At 48.6% G+C, this 23,310-nt stretch overlaps 1 protein-coding gene across 3 annotated transcripts in view; it reads left to right on the top strand.

Moving 5' to 3' along the window:
- BPTF (bromodomain PHD finger transcription factor) overlaps positions 1–21,758 on the top strand; it is a 1,660,779-nt gene extending 1,639,021 nt beyond the window's left edge. For 2 of the 3 annotated variants that reach the window (XM_086930930.1, XM_086930928.1), the window contains one exon: positions 20,484–21,081. In XM_086930930.1, the coding sequence (XP_086787056.1) occupies positions 20,484–20,490 (7 nt within the window). In that variant the 3' untranslated portion in view covers positions 20,491–21,081. Of the gene's footprint in view, positions 1–20,483; positions 21,082–21,194 lie in introns of those variants that run through there. The other variant, XM_086930929.1, reaches the window with a different exon arrangement.
- Positions 21,759–23,310: the final 1,552 nt, after the last annotated feature.

Genomic DNA, 23,310 nt, shown 5'->3' with positions numbered 1-23,310 from the left:
ACAACCCTGTCAGGTGCCTCAGTAGAGTGAAGGGTTGGGTGGCCTGGGAATTTATTCAGATGCTTGCAGTGGGCTTTGAATAAGAGGCCATAAATGTGCTGGTCATGTTGGGGCCCAGTCCTATCTTGTGTAGGACCGCACATAGGAAGGCCCAGCTAACCCGGTCAAATGCCTTCTCTGCATCCATGGAGAGAAGGAAGGCAGGGATGTTATGCATATTCACCTTTTCAACTAAATGGGGAAGACTCATGATATTATCAGGACTTTGCCTTTGCTTAATAAATCCTACTTGATCAGGGTCTATTAAACCTGGCTGGAGAGGCTCGAGTCAGTGTGCCAGCAATTTAGTGTAGATTGTAGGTATTCAGCAATGCAATTGGCCGATAGAAGGGGCAGAGGGTGTGATCTTTGCCCGGTTTGGGAATAAGTGTGATTTTGGCTGCTGACATAGTTGTTGTGAGACCAGCAGTAGGTGTACAAGAGTTATAGAGCATGAGCAGGTTGGTTGTCTTTCAGGTGGGGGAGGAAGAGTTTATAGAAAAATACTGGCATGCCGACGGCGCCCCGTGTTTTTCCAACTGGAATCTCCCTGAGTGCTCTACTTGGCTGCTGCTGTGAAAGGTGCTTCTAGACCCTGTGCAGTCTAAGGGTGGCTGGGGGCAGTCATGGAGATAGGAGTCAATGGCAGGTTGGTCTTCCCCTTTGCTAGTGAAAAGGCACTGGTAATAGGTGATGAAGGCCTCCTGTATGTCTGACTCCTGGATAGTCCAGGCAGAGTTCTCCGTTTGTAGTTTGTAAATATGGGAGCAAGCATATTGATGTCGTAATCTGAGGGCCAGAAAGGTGCCCACCTTATCACCACCCTCCTAATACTTTTATTTAAGTGCCAGTAAGGACCTTTCTTTTTTGTTGTTGACTCAGTTCGCCCACACAGCTGGCCTATCAGCACCGCCAGCTGGCATCCGCTGAGGGTAGGGCGACCAGACGTCCTGGATTTCCACGGACAGTCCCAGTTTTCCCAAGGACTGCCCCTGTGTCAAGGCGCTTTCTTCAATTTCGAGCTTATACACCAGTTTATGGGACAAAGGTCAATTCATACTGAAAGGTGTGCTCTCCTTAAGTAAATTGTTAGTTTCTTTCAGACAGGCAGCAGGTCAGCTGCAGCCGATAGGTAGACAGAGTGGGGATGGAGGGCACTGGTGGACCCAGGGTAAAGGTTGTGGCATATCTAATAGGGGTGGAGGGGATGTGCATGCTATTTACAAGGCTACACAAAATCAGGACACGTTAGACATAAAAGTAAAGCTAAAGGCTTTAGTCCTACTTTTAGGAGTGCTGCATTTCTGTACTTTCCAAGGAGTGGATCTCCTCGGTGAGGTTAGTTTCCAACAGGCCCACTGCTCATGCTCTAGCTATGGATATGGAGGAGATGGCACCCCAGATAGTTTCTTTGAAGCCATCCCAGAACATGTGTGTGTGTGTGGGGGGGGTTAGGGCATTGAGCTCAAAGTATTCAAATATTGCCTCCTTAATGGATGCCTAGTCAGTTGGGTTGTGTAAGAGTTGGGGGTGCAGGCACCAGCTAGGGGGGCCATATGTTGAATCCTTACGCTTGGTCCATGTAGGTTCGATGTGGGTGTGACCTAGGTTGGAGATGTCTGATATCCGGGCCAAGTCTAGGCCCCTCAAGAGAGAGTGTGTGAGGAATATGCAATTGATGCAGGAGTAGGACAGGTGCACGTGAGAATAGAAACAGTAGTCTCACATCTGGGTGCAGATCGCATCATGCATCGACACGACCAATGGTAGCCAGCTCCTTCTGAAGCAGTCCAGACATAACTCCTGTACCCTAGAAGTATATCATATGCCTATCTAGTTTGAGGTCTCACACTATATTCAAGTCCCCTCTCACTGTGAAATTGCCCACAGCAGCACCCACTTGATCCTTGAACACCTTCCTAAGGAACACTTTTTGTGCTTGGTTCGGGGCTTAAAGTTTGAGGAAGGCCATAGTGGTCCTCCCCCCTCTCAACCGTTAAGGTCAAAAACCGCCCATCAGGGTCTCTTGAAACTTTTAGTAGCTTAGATTAGAAGCCCTAATTAAAGAAGATAGCAACCCCAGCATTTTAGAACCAGTATATTTCCAGTGTTAGTAAGGATTTCATGGATGAGCGATGTGGTGCCAGTCTTCCCTGAGCCTGGTAAAAAGGGGAGAGTGAGGAGGAGACCGGAACGGCAGCGCTAAGACCAAGCCCTGTGTATTGGTAGACGAAGATGTGTAACATCAGTGAGAACAATTGAGCAATAAGAAAATGGTAAGGTGCGGTACCAGGTCCATTGGCCCTGCAAAAAAAAAGGGAACAAGTTCAGTATGCCGGTGCATTCCAACAGTGCCCTATTGTTCTAGCAAGTGATGCTTGGCACTGACCATGTGTTATCAATGATTGTCTGCGATGATTCCTCCTTTATAGTGTGCAAATTCGAAATTATGTCCTCTTTAGATGCATGTTGGGCTTTAACTTTGGAGTTACAGCCTCGTACCATGTGCCAACCCCTCCGGTCTCTCGTGCAGGGGAGGCGAGGGTTCCTGGCCGGGTGACCCTTCAACCAGATCCATTGATCTAAGAGGGGGGTTCTACCCAAGAAATCCACATGGGACCTGGGTGCTATATGGTGTAGGAAAGAAGGGTCCCAGTAGAGCTTAATACATTTACATGAATTTATTATAGAAAAATCAAATGTAGTCACACACAATGTCAATTAATCACAATGCATGAGCCATATCAGTTGGTCAATAAAAGTGCCCCAAGAAAGGAAAGAGGGTGGGATAGCGTGATGCTGTGAGGGAAAAGGACAGTGAGGGAATAAAGTTCGTGACAACTTATATATTGCAATGTTAATTTAAAATGCAATACAGTTTCATGGCTTCAGATCCCTGAGCCAGAAAAATGGGGGATTATAACATATCCCAAAAGTTCATACTATTTCTGTTGACACAGAAGAATTCAAAACAATGGGGGAGTGTCAACTGAACAGGACATAGAGGTAGCCGTCGACGTTTCGACCCCACGCTACACTTGTAGGCGTTTGTCTAGCCTTACATCGGGGTCTTCATCCTGTCCTGATGAAGACCCCGATGTAAGGCTAGACAAACGTATTGCATTTTAAATTAACATTGCAATATATAAGTTGTCACAAACTTTATTCCCTCACTGTCCTTTTCCCTCACAGCATCACGCTATCCCACCCTCTTTCCTTTCTTGGGGCACTTTTATTGACCAACTGATATGGCTCATGCATTGTGATTAATTGACATTGTGTGTGACTACATTTGATTTTTCTATAATAAATTCATGTAAATGTATTAAGCTCTACTGGGACCCTTCTTTCCTACACCTTCAACCAGATCCAGCAGTCTATGACTGCCATTCCACTGAGAAAGAAGCCAAAGCCCAAAGGGGTGAGATCCTTGGTACTTGAGCCCCAGGTTGTGCAGTTTCTCTGTGACTGATTCGAAGTCTCTCCTTTTTTTAAGCGCTAGTGGGGAAGAGGTCCTGGAAAATGTGTACCTTGTGGCCTTGCAAAACTAGATCAGCCTTCCCCTGTGCTGCCCTTAAGATAGCTTTCTTGTCTTGGAAGAGAAAGACTATGGTGAGAGTGTCTGGGTGCCATCAGGGCGTCCGGCCATGGCTGTCATGCAAAGCACCCTGTCAAGGGTAAGGGTTTGGTCCTCCTGTCCTCTCCGGGAGGCCCAAAAATAAGTCTCAAGAAAATGTCATGATGTCCGCCCCTTTTGCTCCCCGGGGGACTCCCCGATTGCATATGTTGGTTTGGCAGCTCTGATTCTCTGACCTCCTGCTTGGCCTGTAGTTCAATCTGCTGATCCTCTAAGATATTAGTTTGTGATGAACAGTCGCACTCCAGTCGTTAGTAGTAATTTTAAAATCCAGGTGAGACAGTGGGTAGGTGCAATCAGGTAGACCCTCCTGAGTTTAAGGGTGTGAATCGATTCAGTGGAAACGTTGTTCCAACAGTGGGCAACGGGACTTGGTTGCACTCTTTTCAATAAAGTTCATTCCATTCAAAATAAGATTGATAGAATAAGGTTTTCTTGATTGTTCATTATTATTTATTTTTCTTTTTTCAAAGTTCACATCGATGAATCCACATTCAGAATATTTTAATCATAATCGTTATCTTGTATGCCCAATGCATTTTGGGGCTTGACCTTCATCAGGGGACTTTGGAATTCTATAAGAAGTAGAATGCACAACTGAATTCAGTACAATACTCTCATGAAAGCGATATCAACATAACATTTCACATGATTGAGTGGCAATAGTAGCTGTGAAATGCAACGCACCTTTAGGCAAAAAGTGAACAAAATGTTATGAGGGACGACGTGCCACAGAGGGTACAACAATGTCAACGGACAAAGAATTGAAACGATGTGAACGGACAAAGAATTAAAACAGACAAAGAATTAAAACAAATGGTGCATTTAGCAACACATCGTGACGATAGGGTGAATCTGACGGTAATCGGGTCGGTGGGGAGTGATGTTATAAGATGCGGAGATTTAAGGAAGTCACGAGGAACGAGTGACAAAGAAAGATTCTATCACCAGGCTGAAAAGGCCAGGTTTAAAATATAAAAGAAAAACCAACATGCCAGTCGCGAGACTGCTTACGTGATCTTTCCGGTGTGATCGAGTAATCCTGAAGACGCGCTTAAAAAGGCACACGGGTAAGGTACCTAAAATCAAGTATGGAGGGATGTAATTAACAGTGCTCCGTAACTTCATCGTTAAGGTTCATATAAAAGAATTAGACTTACGAGTATCCGGAGCGGTCTGTAGTGTGACCATACAATAGCGTTCAAGGCCGAAGTGATAAACTGTGAATAAAAAGCGTGTCAATATTGAAATGCGCGGGGTTTTCTAGAAGAGTCAAACATTAAACGCTCTCATCGATCTCGCGGAACACTTACGGTTTCAAGAAGAAGGTGAAGGGTAGCGTTCTGCCTGGCGGTCCGCCATGACACGCAGGAGTGAGGGGCTTGGTTGTGTACTTAACGATGAAGACACAGAGCACTGTTAATTACATCCCTCCATACTTGATTTTAGGTACCTTTCCCGTGTGCCTTTTTAAGCGCACCTTCGGGATTACTCGATCACGTCGGAAAGATCACGTAAGCAGTCTCGCGACTGGCATGTTTGTTTTTCTTTTATATTTTAAACCTGCCTTTTCAGCCTGGTGATAGAATCTTTCTTTGTCACTCGTTCCTCGTGACTTCCTTACATCCCTGCATCTTATTCTATCAATCTTATTTTGAATGGAATTAACTTTATTGAAAAGAGTGCAACCAAGTCCCGTTGCGAACTGTTGGGACAACGTTTCCACTGGATCCTCAAAGATAGCCATGCGGCACCAGAGCAGCTCCTTGTCTTCCCCACTTGTTATGTTAATAAAACTTGATAAAGTGCAACAAATCCTACCCAGAGGTATATCTCAGCGCTCAGGTAGCACAGAACCAGAGATTAGAACAGCCATAGTTTAAACATTTTCCTGAACTTTGTGAAATTAGGACAATGTCGAAGATGGATAGGCAGTTGGTATCAGGCAGTAGGGGCCCTGAGTAGAATCCTCCATCCCATATCTAACAGTGCAAACACGGGGAACAGTCAGGAGCTCCTTATCTCTGATCTTAAAATACAAGAAGGCTGATAGTGGTACAGTTTATCCTTTAGATAGCGTGGGGCAATACCCATCAAGGCCTGTGGGTAAGACAGCCGATATTAAACACGATATGCATTTGAACTGGAAGCCAATGAAGGTCTCTCAGAATGGGAGCCGAGGGGGAGCCTGATGGGAGGTTACAAACCAGGCGGGCAACCGTATTTTACACCACCTGGAGTTTAGGCAGGAGGGTGTCATTAACTGCCATAAACAGCTAATTGCTGTAATCCAGGTGGCTTATAATCATGTCCTGGACCAGCGTGTTCCTGGCAGAAGATGGTAGCCAAGGGAAAACCTTCCTCAGAAGACTCATCGTTGCAAAACAAGACCCACAAGTTGCAAGGATACGATTCTTCATGGAAAGTTCCTGGTCCAGTTGTACTACCAGATTCTTTATGGCGTGACAATATACAGGAGCTGCCCTCAGCTCCGCAGGCCACTAGTCAGGAGTCCAAAGGAACGGAGCTTTTCGGAACAGTAAGGTTTCTTTTTTGACTGTTCATCTGGAGACAGTTTGTAGTCTTCTAGGCCGCAATTTTCCTCAGACAATCTTGATAGCGATGTTTTGCCTTTTCAATGTCCTGCCCCAGCTAAATACAATGTTTGCTGCAGATCGTCTACTCTAGTGCACATGGCAGTAACATCTTTGAAGTTTTCTTTTTTGTACCGAGTTTTATATAGCGCGAATCTGACCCGATCCGGTTATCAGAGCGCTTTACCTAGCACCAGTTGCATTACATGAGGAAACATTCATTTTAGGTTTGGCACGGGGAGATTAAGTGATTTGCCCAGAATCACAGGATGTTCAGCGTCATTGCCGAGACTCGAACCCCGTTTCCCAGATTCGAGGTTGACTGCCCTAGCCGTTAGGCCAAGTTCCTGGTTCCAGCTCTTGAAATTCATTTTGAGTAAACCAATCTCAAGACAAATGTCTTTCAGGAATTTTTCCACATAGTCTTGTCTGATGGGGTAGGCGTTGGGAACCCGAAGGCCCTGTGAAGCCGGTTTGCCCTTGCTGCTAATGTCTGCCAAGAAACAATTAGACCAGAGGTAGATGACTGAGCTCTCTCTGGTAGCTTTGCCCCTTGACATAGTAAGAAAGGGAGGCGCTGGAGCAGTCCAGGTGCCTATATTTGGAAGGGGGTAAGCAGCCCCAGACTATCCTGTCACAGATCAATGCCCTGAGTTTGTCCTGCAAGCCGTGGCATCAGTTGTGGGGGTAATCAAGGCGGGGGGAGCAAACATGAGGCAAAGTCCCACTGCAGAGCTCAATTCATTCCAGACAGGCCCCTGCGTAATGCTTTTCAATTCCGCGGGGCGGGCCTGTGTAGTCATGCATCCCAGGGGGAGGCAGGTCTGTAAGAGATGAGTGCACACAGTCTCTGTGATAGGTAGGCCTAACGCCCCTCATGTTTCAACTGCTCGTGGTCGATTGTCACTTTTCAGCACCTGGTGGCGAGGACCCCAGATTCAAGTCTTACCATCCAACCCAAGGGCGGGCAAGAAGATTACTCCTTGGGTGCCCCCCAGCCAGGAAAGCACCTTGTCTCCTTAGCACCCTAATGGGATGTAGGGCCAGAATCCAGGGCAGGCCCTAATAATGCCCCAGGTGAAGTTTGCACCAAATTGTCCCCGGGGCCATGCCACTGCCAAGCCTGAACCCCAAGCAAAGAGGGCGGCCCACGCCCGCTCACCTCTCCTGGTAGATCGGTCCGCTACTGGCCCAATTCCAGGACCTCCAGAGCACCCCCTCGCATGATCCTCTCCTCGACCAAGTTCTTAACTAGCTTCCCAGGGAAGGAGCGCACTCTGCCAACCGATGCCGATAAGAAGGCAGTTCACCTGCCAACTCCAGGGCCTATCTCGCGAGGCCAATGAAGCAGGCCCAGGAGCGTGGACCGTGTGGGAGACAAAATGGTGTCCGGCCCCTCCGGCAACCCGCTAGGCTGCTCTGCTCCAGGACTCAAAGTCCCGCTCTCCTGTGCGCCGCCTCAGGCCAGAGGGCCCACCCCACCCGTGCAGTCGTTGACTGACCTGCTCCATCACCAAAAAACTGAAAACTTTATGTTCGAGGCATATGGGCTGCAGATGGTACATTATGAATAGATCGCCGTCTGGTGTTGGGCTCGGATGATTGCACTTTGTTTTTCTCTTGGAGAGTCTTTTGTATCTTGGTGACTCCTCCCTTAGTTGGTAGTGCGCATGGGCATCGGCTCCATCCTTAGATTGTTTTTTTCCGCCATCGGGTTCGGATGAAGATCGAGACGCTCCAGATCAACTTCAGAAGAAAGTGATTTTTCGGCGCGTATTCCCTTTCCAATTCGACGGTATTGTTATCGAACGCGTTCTTTTCCATTCCGACGCGTTACAAATTCAAAATAGAAGAGAAAAACTTGGATCTACGTCGAAGAACAGGAGACCTTTCTCGACGCAGTCAAGCCCGGAGTCCATGGAAAGGACTCCATTCAAAAAATGTCCATCGTGTGGTGCTAAGTTCCCACACAAGGACCTACACGAGGTGTGCAACCTCTGTCTATCGCCTGAACACGAATCCAGGGACTGCGAAGCCTGCGCAGCATTCTCCTCCAAGCTAACGATTAGAAATCGTCGAGCTCGAAGACACGAGGTTTCCAGAATGCAGGCGTAAGCAATCCCGGAGCTGTTCGGAGACGAACAAATCGAGGAAGAAGAGGACCAGTCGGGGTCGGAAGGGGACCAGTCGGAGGTTGAAGAACTCTTCGAGCAACAAACCGTGAGTGACGACGTCCCCTTACCGAAAAACCGACCCCGTGCGGTAACGACCCCGCCCTCGGGCCCGGTCAAACCGCTGAAAAAAGTTTCCGACGCCCCGCCCTCGGGCCCGGCAACGAAACCGAAACTGAAACCGAAGCACTCGGAATCCCACCATGTCGGATCCGAGAAAAGGGCGACATCGACTTCGGCACCGAGGCTACATACAAAGGAGAGCTCGGTATCGAAACATTCCATGTCGAAAAATAAATATGATTTATCGCCCAAAAGACACTCGATACCCAAAAAGTCGGAATCGAGCAGACATTCGGTGTCGAAAACAGCAAGATCTGACGATCGAAAACAAAAACAGCTCTCGGAACCAGGACCCTCTGTACCGATTCAAGAGCAACAAACAGATCCCAAACAAAAGATCTTGTTTATTGACCCACAAACTGGGAAAGTGGTCACGAAGAAGAGAAAGAGTGAACAGTCAGAAGATAAACCTCTTCCTTCAAAAAAGAGAACAATGGGGACGAACATAACTCCTCCTGCTTCTCCTCGTCCTAGAGCCACACCCTCTTCTCCTATTCCTCACAATAGGCCACATATTCCTACACCTTCCACACCAAGACCAGCTACACCTCAGTCAGATGTAGACAGTGATATAGGGGAGGGAGAACCTCAAGGGGATGACGAAACTATCCCAGATGAGGAGGATCCATGGGAAAATTACGATGTAGGGTCAGATGAGGACAACGACCCAGAGCTATACCCCTCAAAGCCTTCACCACCTGATGATAACACAGGTTTTGTGCAGCTCATTAATAGGGCAGCAAAATATCACAAACTAGATATGCACACAGAACCTCAGATAGAGGATTTCTTGTTAGAGACTCTACCTAGTGCACAGAGAACATCAGGTACTCTTCCTATGCTGAAGGGTTTTCTCACTCACACAGAGGAAATATTCGAAATCCCAGTGAGAGCCAGGGTGCTAAACCCAAGAATCGATAAAAAATACAAAGCGGCTCCAAAGGACCCAATATTTATTAGAGGGCATGTACCTCTAGACTCGCTGGTGGTCTCAAACGCTCGTAAAAGAGCAAACTCATTATCTACAGGAGAGGCTCCCCCACCAGATAAAGAGTCGAAGTTAATAGATGCATCAGGCAAAAGAGTAGCATCACAGGCAGCGAATAGCTGGCGTATAGCCAATACACAAGCACTACTCGCACGTTACGACAGGGCACATTACGATGAGTTAGAAAAACTTCTCACACATCTTCCAAAAGAACATCAGAAGAAGGCAGACCAATTAATACAGGAAGGTAAAATAATAACCAAAACTTCCATTAAGTGTGCATTAGACGCAGCAGACACTGCAGCAAGGTCTATTAACACTAGTGTCATGCTAAGAAGGCACGCATGGCTTAGAATCTCAGGATTCAAACAAGAAGTACAAACAGCCCTACTGAACAAACCATTTGATCAGAAGACATTGTTTGGTTCAAGTACAGACGAGACATTAGAAAAGATGAAGAAAGATACGGAAACGGCTAAGTCAATGGGAGCATTGCAACAGCCAACACACAGAGGTTCCTTTCGTAGATCCACCTATAGAGGGGGCTCAAAAAACACAGGAACAAATCAGCAATCCACATCTTTCACACCAACATCACCCAGAGGTAATTCAAGAGGTAGTTACAGAGGTAACAACAATAAGGGTAGAGGCCGCGGAAATAATAACAACCGCAACGCCTCAACACCAAAACAGTGACTTCATAGAACTCCCCCCAGACCACATAACACCGGTCGGGGGACGTCTATCACAGTTCCTACCTGTCTGGGAAAACATCACGTCAGACAAGTGGGTGAGACAAATTATCCAACATGGTTATTGCCTAGAACTCACAGCTACCCCACCAAACATCCCCCCCAAACAGCGTCCAATGAGTCAAGATCATCTGACATTGTTAAGAGAAGAAGTTATAGCACTTCTACAAAAGCATGCAATAGAGAAGGTCCCAAAGGATCAACAAGGAACAGGAGTATACTCTCTATACTTCCTGATCCCCAAAAAGGACGGGTCCCTAAGACCAATATTAGACCTCAGACCTCTCAATGCTTACATAAATTCGGAGCACTTCCACATGGTCACGCTCCAACAAGTACTCCCTTTACTGAAGAAAGGGGACTTTCTTTCTACACTGGATCTAAAAGACGCTTACTTTCATATCCCAATTCACAAAGCCCACAGAAAATACCTAAGGTTTGTGTTAGAAGGACAACACTACCAGTTCAAAGTCCTTCCGTTCGGTGTCACAACAGCACCGAGAGTTTTCACAAAATGCCTAGCTGTGGTGGCAGCACACCTAAGAAGACAACAAATACATGTCTTCCCATACTTGGACGATTGGCTAATAAAGGCCAAATCAAAGGAAGAATGTCTTCACAACACACAGAAGACAATTCAATTGCTGCACCACCTAGGGTTTACGGTGAACTACAAAAAATCACACCTGCAACCAAACCAGATCCAGCAATACCTGGGGGCTACAGTAGACACAGAAAAGGCAATAGCATACCCCAACCCAATCAGAGTACAGACAATGGTCGGGTTAATACAAAGATTTCAACCACAACACTCACTACCAGCACGAGTGTTTATGCAACTATTAGGCATGATGTCCTCTTGCATACTGCTAATACCACATGCCAGACTACAAATGCGCCCACTACAAGAGTGTCTAGCGACACAGTGGAATCAGGCTCAAGGTCAGATTACAGATCTGGTGTTGGTAAACGACCGGACGTATCGCTCTCTGAAGTGGTGGAACATAGAAAACATTTCCAAGGGACGGTCGTTCCTAGAGCCAATTCCACAAGTAATAATAACAGCGGACGCATCGCTCTCCGGATGGGGAGCGCATATGGACAAATACACAGATCTGAAAGAGACACGTTAGTGATAGATTCCTTACCTTAGAATATCCCCAGGCGTCAGACTGGATCCGGAAATTTTTGCGTAGCAATACCCCTGCGCGCTGGTAGGCGTCGTCTGCGGCTCCGCGTCCGTCGTCGGCGTCGTGAGCGCCGGGATGACGTCATCGGAGTATATAGACGGCGCCCATGCGCGCTGACGTCAGTTCTTCTTTTTTCCGCGCCAGCTAGCGCAGATCCGGAAGAAGCTCTACCCCCAGTCACTTTTTGACTGAAATCTTTTTGATCTTTTTGATCCTCTACTTAGTCGATTCTCGACTATCGGTGCCAGGGATGCCCGGGTTCAAGCCTTGCTCGAAGTGCGGCCGACTCATGTCGGTCACGGACCCCCATCGCCGGTGCCTGAAGTGCTTAGGCCTCGACCACGACGATCGAACCTGTGACGACTGCCGGGCCCTGACGTCGAAGGCTAGGCGGGAGCGGTCCCGCAAGCGTCTCGAGCTGAGGCAGTCGGCCCCGCGCCGCTCCAGGTCCCGGTCCCGGTCCCACGGGAGGTCGAGGAACAGGTCGCGAGGTCGGAGTCATCGACGTTCCGGGAGTGGTCACCGATCGTCTGGTTCCAAGTCCTCAGGTAAGAGGCATGAGAGGTCGGAGCGACACCATCGGTCCTCCGACCCGCCCCGTCGCTCGCACGATGCGACCGGGGATTCGGGCGACACCGCCCACGCGGCTCCGCGGGAGTCGCAGGCGTCGCCGCCTGCCCCACACCTTCGGGTCCCTGGGCACGGCGCGTCGCAGGAGGAGGTCGAGAGGTACCTCATGGCCATGAGGGCCCTCCCTCCTCAGTCGGTTCCCGTGGCGCCTTCGGGCCGATCGGCTCCGTCTGGAGGTCCTTCCGGGTCGGGCGCTTCGGCCCCGACGACGTCGGGTGCTTCGGCCCCGGCGCCGCTGGCGACTTCGGTCCCGGCGCCGTGCGACCTCGCTGGATCCGGCTCCGGATCCGGGACCTCGCCGGTCGACCTTACGACCTCACCGGCGACGTCCCTTCAGGTGTCGTCCCCGGCAGCCGTAGTGGTTGCCGACCCCAATGCTTCCTACGGTCCGCCTCAGGCGTCGGAGGGGCGCCGCTGGGCGCCGATTCCGACGACCTTCGGAGAATTCTATCTCCACGAGGAGGCCCTGGCTGTTGATCCTGGTCTCCAGGAGCCGGGTGACGAGGAGCAGTGGGAGGGGTCCGAGGACCCTCTGGCACGTGATTGCCAGTCTCATCAGGACTGGACATATGAGCTTGGGGAGGCCAGTGGTATTGACACATCGCCAGACACTGGATTTACATCGCCCCCGACTGTGGCTTCGGAGGCGGGTTCCGCTTACAGTGTAGTGTTGACGAAGGCAGCTAAGGCCCTACACCTTGAGCTCCCCGTCGCGGCCGTGAGGACTAATCTCCTCACTGAGGTGCTCAAACAGCAGTCCGGCTCCGCGGAGCCCCTTCTGCCGTTCAATGAGGCCTTGTGTGACGTTCTGCTGGGCACTTGGTCCAAGCCCGCCACAGGTCCCCCTGTGGATAGGAACGTGGCCAGACGCTACCGCCCGGCACCGGGCGACCCTTGCTTTTTGTCCACCCACCCCACCCCCGAGAGCCTGGTCATCCAGGCCTCCACTTCCCAGACCGCATTCCCGACGGCCCCGCCCGATCGGGAATCCAAGAGATATGAGCAGTTCGGGAAGAAGGTCTTCTCGTCTGTGAGCCTAGGGCTCCGGTCAGTGAACACCAACTGTCTCTTGGGCCGCTACACCCACACTCTGTGGGACACGGTTGCGGAGGTGCTGCCACAATGCCCTGAGGAGGTCAGGGCTAAACTCAGTCAAACCCTTGCGGACGGCCGAGATGCGGCACGCTTTTCTATCCGGTGTGGGCTGGATACCACGGACTCACTGGGCAGGGCGATGGCAACGACGGTGGCGGTTCGACGCCACGCCTGGTTGAGGTCCGCCAATTTCTCGGCCGATGTCCAGGCCACTCTCCTGGACATGCCGTTTGATGGCCGTCGCCTCTTTGGCGACAAGGCAGACCATGCGCTGGAACGTTTTAAGGACTCCAGGGCCACGGCCAAGTCCTTGGGCCTTGCGGCCCCACGCCAGCAATCGGGTGCCTTTCGCTCCTTTCGTGGCCACGGAAGGGGCGCCCCACCACGGACCGTCAGCCACGCGCCGCAGAATGTTCAGCAACGCGGTGGCGGCCGTGGGAACCGCCGTGGCGGTGGTCGGGGCCAGCGGCGAGGCCAGTCCACACCTCCCTCAGCAGCCCCCGCCTCAAAACCTTCCTAGTCCGAGCTTTCAGGCCCATGTGACGCCTGTGGGAGGCAGGGTTCGCCATCACCTCTCCCACTGGCATACAGTCACTTCGGACAGGTGGGTGCTGCAAATTGTCCGAAGGGGTTTCTCCCTCCCCTTCGAGTCTTCCCCTCCATCCATGCCACCTCAATACCACCGTGTGTCGGGGGATCACTTGCAACTTCTGCAGGAGGAGGTTTCGGCCCTCTTGGCCAAGAGGGCCATCGAGCGCGTTCCTGGGCCAGAAGTAGGACGTGGTTGTTACTCCCACTACTTTCTGGTACCCAAGAAGGGCAAAGGGGGCCTACGCCCTATCTTGGACCTGCGGAACGTCAACGGCTTCCTCCGGACGGAGAAGTTCAAGATGCTCACTTTGGCTCAGGTCCTGGCTGCCCTGGACCCAGGAGACTGGATGGTAGCGTTGGACTTGCAGGACGCCTATTTCCACATCCCCGTCCTGCCGGGCCACCGGCGTTACCTGCGGTTCACGGTAGGCCAAGAGCATTTTCAGTTTACCGTGCTCCCCTTCGGCCTTACCAGCGCCCCACGGGTGTTCACGAAGGTGATGGCGGTGGTCGCAGCCCATCTGCGCAGGCAGGGGGTATCAGTCTTCCCCTACCTCGACGACTGGTTGTTGAAGGCGGGCTCGCCCCAGACAGTCGTCAGCCACCTCCAGACTACGGCCGACCTCCTGCACTTGCTGGGGTTCTCCATCAATGTGCCGAAGTCACACCTGTGTCCCTCTCAGAAGCTCCTCTTCATCGGAGCGGTTCTCGACTCGGCGCGGTTTCGGGTTTACCCACCCGAGCAGCGGGTTCGGGATATTCAGGCTCTGATTCCTATCTTCGGGCCGTTATCCCGGGTCTCGGTCAGGTTGACGCTGCGGCTTCTGGGACTGATGGCCTCCTGCATCCTTCTGGTGCGTCACGCCAGGTGGCGGATGCGGGCTCTGCAGTGGGACCTGAAGTTTCAGTGGGCCCAGCATCAGGGCAACCTGTCCGATCATGTCCTGATCTCGGAGGGCACTGCGAAGCAACTGCAGTGGTGGCTCACGGACCGCGACTGGGTCAGTGGCAGACCCCTCTCTCTACCCCAGCCGGAGCACGTAGTTGTGACGGACGCGTCCCTCCAGGGCTGGGGAGGCCACATGGGAGAGGCGGAGATCAGAGGCCTCTGGTCTCCGGCGGAGTCCCGGCTCCACATCAACCTTCTGGAGCTGCGGGCGATTCGTCTTGCACTGAAGGCATTCCTCCCCTCTGTCAGGGGGAGCGTGGTGCAAGTGTTCACCGACAACACCACCGCCATGTGGTACTGCAACAAACAGGGCGGTGTGGGGTCGTGGACCCTTTGCCAGGAGGCTCTGCGCCTCTGGCAGTGGCTGGAACATCAGGGCGTGACTCTGGTGGTTCAACACCTGGCAGGTTCTCTGAATGCCAGGGCGGACGAACTCAGCCGCCGGTGCATGATGGATCACGAATGGCGTCTGAACTCGGACGTGGCGCAAGGTCTCTTTCGACAGTGGGGAGAGCCTTGGTTAGATCTATTCGCCACAGAAGAGAACGCGCAATGTCAGCAGTTCTGCGCGTTGGAGTTTCCAAGGCGGCACTCGCTCGGAGACGCTTTTCGTCGCGAGTGGAGCTGCGGCCTGTTGTACGCCTTTCCGCCTATACCACTTCTGCCCAGAGTGCTGAAGAAGATCAAGCGCGACCGGGCCCAAGTTATCCTTGTGGCTCCGGACTGGGCTCGAAGATACTGGTATCCCGAGCTACTCAGCATGTCAGTCGATCCCCCGATTCGTCTGCCTCTTCGGGAGGACCTTCTGTCGCAGCAGCAGGGGACGGTCCTGCACCCGAACCTGTCCAGTCTCCACCTACAAGCTTGGAGATTGAGCGGCGGCAGTTGAGGCCATTTGACTTGCCTCCCGAAGTCTGTGACATCATTCTGGCAGCCAGGCGTCCCTCCACTAAGTCGATATACGCCTGCCGGTGGAATAGATTTGTGGCATGGTGCGCAGCAAAGGCTGTGGATCCCCTCTCTGCACCCCTTTCGGAAGTGCTGCTCTTTCTTCTTTCCCTTGCCCAGCAGGGCTCTGCTCTGGGCACTCTTAAAGGGTACCTTTCTGCTCTTTCTGCCTTCTTGAGGCTACCAGATCAGCCTTCTTTGTTCAAGTCCCCTATAGTGAGTAGATTTCTGAAGGGCATCACACACATGTTCCCTCCTGTTCCCTTCGTGATGCCCCAGTGGGACTTGAATCTTGTTCTCACCTATCTGATGTGTGCTCCCTTTGAGCCACTTCATAACTGTCCTCTTCGTCTCCTTACGCTGAAGACGGCCTTCCTGGTTGCCATCACCTCTGCCAGGAGGGTGAGTGAGCTCCAGGCTCTTTCTTCTTCTCCGCCTTTCCTGTCTGTTCATCCTGATAAGGTGGTGTTGCGTACACGACCTTCCTTTCTGCCCAAGGTTGTCACGGCCTTCCACATCGGGCAGTCCATCACCTTGCCCACCTTCTTTCCGCCTCCGCATCCCTCGAAAGAGGAGGAGAGGCTCCACCGTCTGGATCCTAAACGTGCGCTCTCCTACTACCTAGACCGCACTCGCCAATTCCGGGTGGATGACCAACTCTTCGTTGGTTACGTGGGCGCGAAGAAGGGAAAGGCTGTACACAAGAGGACCATCTCCAGGTGGATCATCTTGTGCATCCAAGCATGCTACTCCATGGCGAGGAAGGAGCCCCCGGCTGGATTGCGGGCTCACTCCACTCGGGCCACGGCAACGACAACTGCCCTGGGCCGCGGTGTCCCCCTGCAGGACATCTGTCAGGCAGCCACGTGGGCCTCGCTGCACACGTTCGCAAGGCACTACTGCCTGGACAGTCAAGTCCGGAGGGATGGCTTCTTTGGCCGTTCCGTCCTCCAGGACTTTCTGGTGTGATATTGGTTCGCAGACCCACCACCGGGGTTGGTATTGCTGGGGTATCTATTCTAAGGTAAGGAATCTATCACTAACGTGTCTCTTTCAGATGCACAAGTTACTACTTGTGTAACGATATATCTGTAAGAGACATTAGTTAGTGATAGATTCCTTACCGCCCTCCCATCCTCCCCGTTCTGCGAACCGATATTTAGGGTTTAGGTCATCCCCTTTCAGGGCCCTAGTTTCAATGGCACCAGTGTTAGTTCTATCATGGCTCTGCGTATCTGGCGCGGAAAAGCTGTGTTATCAGAACTGACGTCAGCGCGCATGGGCGCCGTCTATATACTCCGATGACGTCATCCCGGCGCTCACGACGCCGACGACGGACGCGGAGCCGCAGACGACGCCTACCAGCGCGCAGGGGTATTGCTACGCAAAAATTTCCGGATCCAGTCTGACGCCTGGGGATATTCTAAGGTAAGGAATCTATCACTAACTAATGTCTCTTACAGATATATCGTTACACAAGTAGTAACTTGTGCTACAGGGGAAGTGGAGTGTGCAGCAAAAGAAACTGCACATCAACTACCTAGAACTATTAGCAATATTTCTAGCACTAAAAGCTTTCCAAATGCAAATAACAAACAAGGCAGTCCTGATCAGAACAGACAACATGACTGCAATGTATTATATTCAAAAACAGGGGGGGACACACTCTCTCCAACTGTCAAAACTAGCACAGGACATATGGAGATGGGCATTCCTCAAAAGATCTACCTGTTAGCGGAACACCTACCAGGAATTCAAAATCAAATAGCAGACATCCTAAGCAGACAGTCAGAACAAGTTCACGAATGGGAGCTGCACGACCAAATACTACAGCCATTCTTCCAAAAATGGGGGCAACCAGAGATAGATCTGTTTGCAAATCATCAGAACGCAAAATGCAAACAATTCGCATCCAGGTACCCACACCAAAGGTCCCAGGGCAATGCACTGTGGATAAATTGGTCCAACAAATTTGCTTACGCGTTCCCTCCTCTACCACTAATTCCATTACTGGTGAGGAAACTGCAGCAACACTCAATGACAATGATACTAGTGGCACCCACGTGGGCAAGACAGCCGTGGTTCACCACGCTGCTACAACTCTCACAAGTACCACATCAAAAGCTAAGGTTATTACCCATGCATCTTACACAGAACCATGGAGAAATAATGCACCCAGATCCCAAACAACTGAACCTAGCGATCTGGCTCCTGAGGTCATAGAGTTTGGGTACTTAGATTTACCACCAGAATGCATGGAAATCATTAAACAGGCAAGACGTCCTACCACCAGAGCATGCTACGCAGCAAAATGGAAGAGGTTTGCTATACACTGTAACAGTAAGCACATCAACCCTCTGGACGCATCCACTAAACAAATCATTTGCTATTTATTACACTTACAGCAATGTAACCTAGCATATACCTCTATCAGGGTTCATCTAGCAGCCATAGCGGCGTACCTACAAAACAGGCAACACCTGTCACTGTTTAAAGTACCAGCAATTAAAGCTTTCATGGAAGGACTCAAAAGAGTCATTCCACCAAGAAGACCACCTTCCCCAGTCTGGAATCTCAACATAGTGCTTACCAGACTAATGGGGCCACCCTTTGAACCTATGCATAGGTGTGAAATACAATTCCTCACATGGAAGGTGGCCTTCCTCATAGCTATCACGTCACTTAGAAGAGTAAGTGAACTGCAGGCTTTTACGATTCAAGAACCATTTATGCAGCTACACCAAAATAAAGTGGTTCTTAGAACAAACCCAAAATTCTTACCAAAGGTTATTTCAGCATTCCACATCAATCAGTCAGTGGAATTACCGGTTTTCTTTCCAAAACCACAAACAGTAGCGGAAAGAGCCCTACATACACTGGATGTTAGAAGGGCCATATTGTACTATATAGAAAGAACACAAACTTTCAGAAAGACAAAACAGCTATTTGTTGCGTTTTCTCCCACACATAAAGGCAATCCCATCTCCAAAGCGGGCATTGCCAGATGGATTGTAAAATGCATTCAAATATGCTACTTAAAGGCAAAGAGAACATTAACTGTTCCTCCTAGAGCTCACTCTACACGTAAACTAGGAGCATCTATGGCATTTCTGGGAAACATTCCACTAGATGACATATGCAAAGCGGCTACCTGGGTTACACCGCACACTTTCACAAAACACTATTGTGTAGATGTGCACACAACACAACAAGCTAGAGTGGGACAAGCAGTATTAAAAACATTGTTTCAGACAGTTGCAACAGACACGGGCGACCACCGCTAGGGAGAGAACTGCTGTATAGTCTATTCATAATGTACCATCTGCAGCCCATATGCCTCGAACGGAATATGCTACTTACCAGTATGCATCTGTTCTTGGCATAGAGGGCTGCAGAGTGGTACATGCCCTCCCAGCCTCCCCGGAAACCTGTGTCTGTTCCAACATTATCTTATTTAGATACACTTACATGGGCACTCTTATCTGTATTCTACTATACTACTCCATCTAACCCTACTATGGCAAAACAATCTAAGGATGGAGCCGATGCCCATGCGCACTACCAACTAAGGGAGGAGTCACCAAGATACAAAAGACTCTCCAAGAGAAAAACAAAGTGCAATCATCCGAGCCCAACACCAGATGGCGATCTATTCATAATGTACCACTCTGCAGCCCTCTATGCCAAGAACAGATGCATACTGGTAAGTAGCATATTCCTTACATAGCCCTTTGGAAAAGATCAGCTCTAGCGAAGTTGTACTGTACAGGTAACATTTGAGGTTGTTTGTAATTCTCTTACTAGCGCTAAGAGACAGTTGGTGATTACGCGCTATACAAATGACACTTAACATAACATAACACACAAGATGGCGCTTTCTCGGGAGAAAGTCTGTTGACGTAAACCCCGCTGGGCGGGGTACAGAACGATTGCCGGGCATTCCCAAACTTGGGCCCCCAGAGTATCAGACCACACTAATGGAGCTGCTGAAACGGGCTGAATCCAGATTTAAGGCCCAAAACAGTTTGGAGCTCGGACAAGCAACGTCCTACTCCATTCCTAGTCAGTCCACGGCCCCTAGATGCAGCTTTTTAACAAGAAAATTGCACTGGGATAAAGTGAGGTAAACAGACTGTACAGATTTGCATTCAGGATCAGCAAAAAGGCTTACAGGAGACATTGAAGGCTGAATTACTGTTTGAAAAGAAGGTGGCCTTTCACTTTGACAATTTCATATGGTTGAAACTGGGTCCTGTAGGGAAATTCCTTGTCTACTACACCACACCAACCTTAAAACTAACACCTGCATTGTCTCCCTATAAATGATACTCCTGTATTAACATCCTAAACGTTGCTTAGAGAAGTGTCCAAAAATATTTCCCAAGAGCTGCATTTAATTAAAGAGATAAGTAATATTTCACTATTGAATCAGCTCTGATTTGTTCCAGCACACCTCCAATTAGGGAATACCTTAAAACATGTTTACTGAATAAAGAATACAGGATTTCTGACACATCTTGATATGGTCCACATGGGTAGGCACTAACCTTTACAAACTTACTTAAAAAGTGCACTCCTCTTAAGTTCAGAGTGAGCAGGACTGTTATTTTGGTCACATAATAAATGTCAAGACTTTGTATGCGTCTTTGAAGACAGCCTTAGTAAAATATGATGTAGTAGGTTGCCATCCTGCTTATTGTTGTCTGCATGTCATCGTAGTCTTTCATCTGTCCATCATATTCATTTACACCGTCATCTTTTTTTTTCTTTTTGCAGATTATGATATCATTAGTCTGACATGTTAACTGGAACAGACCAGGATGCTGGGGATTTTGTGTGGGTCTTTTACTTTGATGCTTCCCATTTCATATGTGACCCAGATCTTTTGGCACAGCCCTACAGCCCTCTTTTCAGAGCAACCATGCCGGAATATACATGCTGAAAATGTATAGATGTGTTTATTGTACAGCCCAGTAATATTGTGACACCTAAGTTGTCAGTTAAATTGAATTTGTTCTGTAAACTATGTATTTTATTGTGCATAATTGAGATTTGTTAATAAAACTGAACCGTGCAAAGGAGTTTTGCAGTGACCGTTAAACTGGTTGAAATTGTTGCTGGTCCTTTTCAATTATGCATTTGTCCAAAGATTTTTGCATCATTGTAAATTAACTATATGTATATATTGTATATTGCAAAAAGGCTAACATTTTAGAAAAATGTTCCTGTGACTCAAATTGTGACTACGATCAGTAAAAAAAAACAAAAAAAAACGAAAGTCTCCAATATGTTATACATTTTATATGATGGATATGTTTTGTGTGTGATGACAAATCCTTTGACTGCCAGAGAAGGAAAATAAATTAGTGTTCCTAAGAAATTGTTTTCATTGTTGTAGGTTGCCTCAAACTGCTTGAACCTGGCTTCCTTTTAGAGCAAGTGCTTTCTTGGAGGGTACTTAATTGTCCCTTTTTCTGTATTCTGCAGGTCCCATAACAACAAACTGCAGTCTACAACTTCTTAGAGCTCAGCTTGCACTCCTAACAAACAAAATGAAGATCTGGTTGTCAGTGAAGTTTATACAAAGAAGCCAGATATTTATGTAGTCTGGTGGTCCAGACCAGAACTGTTTCAGTGGTCACCACAGTTGCATTAGGATTCTTGTCTTATGTTTGTCCAAAGGACAATGGAAAGAAATCAACAGCACATCTTTTCTTGTCCTGGTCAAATCTTGTGGCAGAAGCAGGAAAACTTTGTTTTGTTGAGAGTGGAAGGAAAAAACAAGCAAGAAGCAAATACTCAATGGAGTCCGGTTCAGCTCCATGGAAATGCCACGTCTGTTCTTCAGTGAAGAAACTGGTTCAAAGTCCGCCCAGAAAACCTTTGACTGTATTTATTTATTTTATGAACACTTTTATATTGCTGGCTTCATTTGCCAGCCGAATATTTGTTTTTCTTATATAAAAAAGAAATCCTACATCCCTTTTGGTTACATGTAATCCAGTCTGTACCTTAACATGATTCCTGTAGGTAAAAGTACAAGAAAACCTTTAGGTGTCTTTTCTTTCTATGAAAGGAGCTGCTATGTACACATGTGCACATCCATGCAAACTGGGACTTAACAAAGAATTTATTGTTAATGGTTTAAAAAACATAATAATTAAGCTGCCATAAACAGTCGGGCTGAATGCTCATGGACTATAGACTGTTGTTCTGAATATAGCAGTAAAGTTTGTCATTTACTCTGCACCAGACTAAAATGAGTAAAAACTATTTGAAGGTATCTTGTTTGTAAACATTTGTCAGAATCTAATTTTTCCCCTTTTTGTATTGAGACTCAGAATATGGATGTATATTAAACATAATAAAAAGGAGATCACTGTTCTCCCCACAAGAAACGGTGTCTGAATGTGCACAAAATGAAAAGGTTATTTTGTGAAACAGGTTAACTTTCTGGTGAAGATATGTGTTTTATCTGAGGAAAAAGTCTATGAAAGCATAGCAAATTCTATAGTTGACTTAAAAGTTGTATGCATTTTTCCAAAAACGTTGTTTTATACTTCTGTTCATTTTTAGTCAGATTAACCCAAAGCTCTTTGCAGCTTCTATTTTTAACTTACTGATAGAGACTTCAGATTCCTGTTCTTGTGAGTATCCCAAGGCGGCAGACTGGATCTAGAGAATTTTGTTAGCAATTACGTTACATGTCTGTAGGTGGCATTGTGCAGCTCTGCGTCAGATGTGATGTTGGGCCACTGTATCTGAACACTTCTGCTTGCTGACATCAGTTACTTTCTTTCCACGCTTACTGATGTGGCTCCAGAGCTCTTTTTGAATCCTCTCAGACAGTGTTCCTCAAAGTTTCCGCTGTGCAAGGAACATGTCCCCTCTAAAAACAACTGGGTTTAAACCTTTTAAAGACTGCAGCTGACCAATGTCGGTTACAGGCATCCATGTTGTCTTTCTCTTGTGTCTCGGCTCCAGGCATAAATCTGCACCATGTGAATGCTGCATGAAGATTAAAAAGAAGCCATCCATTACTACAAAACTTGTTGACGTAGAGCTTCCGAGGAAGTCGAAGTGATCCCGGTCGATGGCACAGTCTTGTTCTCACTCCCAGGGCTGCTCTTGTGATTATTCATTTCCCAATTCTAGTTGTACAGGTAAGTTGAAGAAATCAAAGAAGTTGAAGCACGAATTCCCTTCATCCAACCATTCGGAGTAACTTGATGATGTGATTACCTCCAGACCACTGAGTCAATACCCTCTTTTGGAACTGATTCTACAATTGATCCTGATGCGCCCTGACTTCCCCGGACCATCAACAACAACTCCACAGGTTTAAAGTGGCACTAGACAGAATATTTGATACTCTAACAGAACACTCTGAGCTCCTTCAGGCCTTGAGTAACTGATGTGGCCTCCTGTTGGGCTACTGCCAGTGGATTCATCACTGACGCCGAATGCGCCCCTCGATCTTAATTTGCGGCCGGCCCCATTTCCGATATTGCTACTTCTGTACTCATACTCATAAATGTCCCACCCACATGTTTATGATGACAATAATGATGCTGATAACTCTTATGACGAGCATAATATATTT

Source organism: Lissotriton vulgaris, chromosome 7 (genome assembly GCF_964263255.1).
Source record: "Lissotriton vulgaris chromosome 7, aLisVul1.2, whole genome shotgun sequence".
Lineage (NCBI taxonomy): Eukaryota > Metazoa > Chordata > Amphibia > Caudata > Salamandridae > Lissotriton > Lissotriton vulgaris.
This window is presented reverse-complemented; position numbering and strand designations above follow the sequence as displayed.